This window comes from Propithecus coquereli, unplaced genomic scaffold (genome assembly GCF_000956105.1).
Source record: "Propithecus coquereli isolate 6110/MARCELLA unplaced genomic scaffold, Pcoq_1.0 Scaffold134, whole genome shotgun sequence".
NCBI classification, from domain to species: Eukaryota; Metazoa; Chordata; class Mammalia; order Primates; family Indriidae; genus Propithecus; species Propithecus coquereli.
Genome location: NW_012137636.1, coordinates 3,165,008 through 3,169,203, shown reverse-complemented (window position 1 = coordinate 3,169,203; position 4,196 = coordinate 3,165,008). Strand labels below are relative to the sequence as shown.

Below are 4,196 nucleotides of genomic sequence, written 5' to 3'. Positions count from 1 at the left end.
ATGTGCCACCATGCCCGGCTAATTTTTTCTATATATTTTTAGTTGTCCGATTAATTTCTTTGTATTTTTAGTAGAGACGGGGTCTCGCTCTTGCTCGAACTCCTGAGCTCAAACAATCCGCCCGCCTCGGCCTCCCAGAGTGCTAGGATTACAGGCGTGAGCCACCACACCCAGCTTAAAAGCCTAAATTCTTTAGCTTAACTGCCTGGGCTCATATTCCTTGGCTCAAAGCTAAGCTCATTTTAGCTTTGTAACCTTAGGCAAACTACTTAACTTTTCTATACCAGAGTTTCTTCATCTTTAGAACATAAATAATTATAGTACTTATCTCAAAGGGTTATTGTAACGATAAAATTATCAATATATGTAAACCATTTACAAACAATGCCTTGCACACAGTGAATAATAACTGTTGAGAGCTTTGGAAAATTGAACTCCTTGGATTCAAGTCCAAGCCCTACTACAAATTAGGTGTGATATTTTAGGTAAGCTACTTAATTTTTCTGAGTCTCTATTCTTTGTTCTTTTTCCCAGACAGACAGCTAGACTATGTTTCCAGCTTCCCTGGTAGTTAGGTGAGGCTGTGGGCCTGAGTTCTGGCTGTGGGCTGGAAGTTATGTGCACCTGTTCCAGGCCTACTCCCTACAAAAGCTCCAGTGCATGATCTTCATGTTCTTTCTCCTTTGCTGGCTTGATACAGCAAACATGTCAACTGTGGAAGCCACATGCTGAAGATAGCAGAGCCACAGATAGAAGGAGTCTGAGTCCCTCAATTGTTGCTTGTCATAGAGCCACCTGCTAATCAGGAACCCTTGGTTTTAACTTTATGAAAGCAAAGAATTAAACTTCTACTGAGTTAAGTTATTGAAATGTTGGTGTTTATCTCTGTAACAGGTAGTAATACCTAAATAACATACTTTATTTACAAAATGGGAATAATATTAACAAAATTAAACAGCACAGTACATGGCACATAGTAACTATTCAAAAAATATCAGTTGCAGATTGACATCCCTAATCCAAAAATCTGAAATCCAAAATTTGAAACTTTTTGAGTATCAAAAAGTTTAAATAAACTAAATATCTAAGTTTAAAATATTAGATACTACTACTAAAAAATACAACATGATGTTCAAAGAACACGCTCAATGGAAATGCTTATTGGAGGATTTTGGATTTTCAGATTAGGGATGCTCAACCACTAAGTATAATCTAAATATTCCAAAATTTGAAAAAAATCCAAAACCCTAAACATTTTTGATCCCAAGCATTTTGAATAAGGAACACTCTGCATGCATCACTATTCCTATTAAGTTCAAATTCAATAGCCCTGTCTTATAAATTTGACCTTTCCCTCAAGATCCACTTAAAGGTTGATCACTGAGGAAACCATATTTCTAGCCCACACTGATCTTTCCCTTTGTATGCCGGCATCATGTAAAATGTTTTGTTTAATGTCTCCTTTGCAAAATTACACATATTTAAGGGTAGTAACATTACTACACTATCTTTTGAATCCTTCAACACTGCTGAGCTTGTAGCTGGCGGACCATCAGGTCTATGTGGTGGCAGACGGCCACCAGTTGCAGGGCCGCGGGTGCTTGCCCTGATGGACCATAGCTGCTTAGCTCAGCAGGCTAGAACCAAATGCTTGTTATTGTTGAATGAATGACTGAATGAATGAAGGTAATTTAATTCAATTATGTTCCATGGTCATAAATCAGCCTTCTGTCTTTCAAATCCTTGTTACTATTCAAAATTAAGAGCGTATTAAGGAGTGAGAAGCATCAGCAGAAATTTATTACCAGTGCTGAACAACTCCAGCACTACTGAAGGTATGTCAGCAGCAAGGTTATACCTTTGTGAATTATTCTTGAACTAGAATTTAATACACAAGTCTACCAGAGATTAAAAGGAAAGCTTTACCTCACCATGTTCAAGGAGCTGTTTTCTGGAATAAAACAAAAATATTATCTATTTACTGAATGTACATTATGCTAAGTTATGTAAGAATAAGCTTCATTTATTTGTTCTTATAATAGATTTTAAAAATTTGATTCTCTCTAAACTACTTAGGAGTATAAGAAAAAATATTAGATAATACTACTAAAAATTACAGCAATTTAAAAGCCATAATTTACAGTCATCCTATTTAAGACATGTCAAAAAGTCATTCTTTGGTTAACATAAAATAGGTTTTACTGATCCATGAGATTGGACTGCTGGAGGGATAAATGAATAGAAAGACTTTCTATTAAATATTCAACCCATGCACAGCATATATAATACTGTAGATAACCACTGTTAGACTTTTGAGTTGTTTTCATTTTTCACAATTATAAATAACATGAACATCCTTGTACATAAAACTTTGTGAGCATATCTGAATATTTCCTGAGGATAAATTTCCAGAAGAAAAATTACTGAATAAAATGTATAAATATTTTTAGTTCCAGAAAAGTTGTCTCAATTTACAAAACACTTACATTACACCTACTGTGGGCAATGGGCAGTCAATACAGTAGTCCCCCCTTATTCGTGGATTTTCTTTCCACAATTTCAGTTACCTGTGGTTAGCCACAGACTGAAAATATTAAATGGAAAATTCCAGAAATAAATAATTCGTAAGCTTTAAATTGAGCACCCTCAATAGCATGATGAAATATCGTGCCATCTTGCCCAGGATGTAAATCATCCACCCTACAGATGCTCTCCAGCTGTTAGTCATTCAGTAGCTATCTAGGTTATTATTTCAACTGTGTTGATATTTCAGTGTTTGTGTTCAAGTCATACTTATTTGACTTAATAATGGCCCCAAAGTGCAAGAGCAGTGATGCTGGCAATTTGAAGATGCCAAAGAAGAGCTGTAAAGTGCTTTCTTTAAGTGAAAAGATGAAAGTTCTTGACTTAATAAAAAAAAAAAATCATATGCTAAGGTTGCTAAGACTTATGGTAATTTTCTATCTCTGAAGTTGTGATGAAGGAAAAAGAAATTCATGTTAGTTTTGCTGTTACTCCTCAAACTGCAAAAGTTATGGCCAGAGTCCATGATAAGTGCTTAGTTAAGATGGAACAGACATTAAATTTGTGGGTAGAAGACATAAACAGAAATGTGTTCTGACTATGGCAATCAGCTGTGGTATTATCAATGTTATCTACTGGGGGCCTTAGAATATATCGCCCACAGATAAGGGGGACCACTGTATAGCATGAATAGTACAGATACAATTCTTATGCTCATGGAGCCTATACTAGATTTATACAAGTGGCAGAAGGCTGCCTTTTTAATTGCTCCATTGAAAAGACTGTGTATTTTATATTTTACGAAAGGCTTTATAGGATGCAGGGGTATTCTAACCTGAATTATAGGGGTGGAGAGAGAAATAAGACGGTGTGCGAAGTTCAAGGATACAAAGACCCATGGATTTTAAAAAGGGTTGTTGGGAGAAGACCCCAGGGATAGTAGTGGAGTCATCAAATTACTCTGCCTCCACTGTAGCTCCTTCCCTACACATGCACTTAAGAGAATAGGGTTCCTCCACTTTCCCTGTAATCTTCCAGTTACAACAGAATCCTGTAGTGTACTGTTTCATGAAAGGAAGAAGCCTGGTAGGTAAGTAATTATTATAGTCACCAAGAACCCTGATAGTAACTACTGATAAAAATAAATCTAGTAGCTAATTTATAATATGAATCTACAACCAAATCACAAGACACAAAAAGTGTAAAGAGAAACACCGAAATGAATAAGCAAAAAACAAACAAAAAAACCCCAAAACTAACTTCTCAAGAAACAGAGTTAAAACAAGAAATAAGAGAAAGTATTAAATGAAAACTCCAATTTTTATTGTCAGAAGTTTGAGAGGACACTGCATCCATATAATTAGAATAAGCTGCAATGAAAAGTTTTCAGAAATGCTGAGATTTACTTAATTTAAAGCCTCAAAATACAGCTAAATAGCAGAAACGCACACAGTAGAAGTTGGCAATATTTAAGACTCAGTTATGGAATTCTTTCAAAACACAGAGAAAAAAGAAATAGGTAATATGATAAAGCAATAATAGAAGTTAAAAATAGAGAATAAAAGAACAACGAAAAAATTTCCTCAGCTTAAGAAAGATTTGAGTGTTCAGTTTAGAATGACTCATGAATTAATAAATATAACACGACATCTCTAAATCTTATAAATTTCTGG

General features: G+C 35.1%; 1 protein-coding gene across 1 annotated transcript in view; it reads right to left on the bottom strand.

Moving 5' to 3' along the window:
* The window catches only part of DPY19L2 (dpy-19-like 2 (C. elegans)), a 139,239-nt gene that overhangs the window by 17,130 nt on the left and 117,913 nt on the right, over positions 1 to 4,196 (bottom strand). The window contains exon 14 of the mRNA XM_012638753.1: positions 1,927 to 1,951. Within this exon, the coding sequence (XP_012494207.1) occupies positions 1,927 to 1,951 (25 nt within the window). The remainder of the gene's footprint in view (positions 1 to 1,926; positions 1,952 to 4,196) is intronic.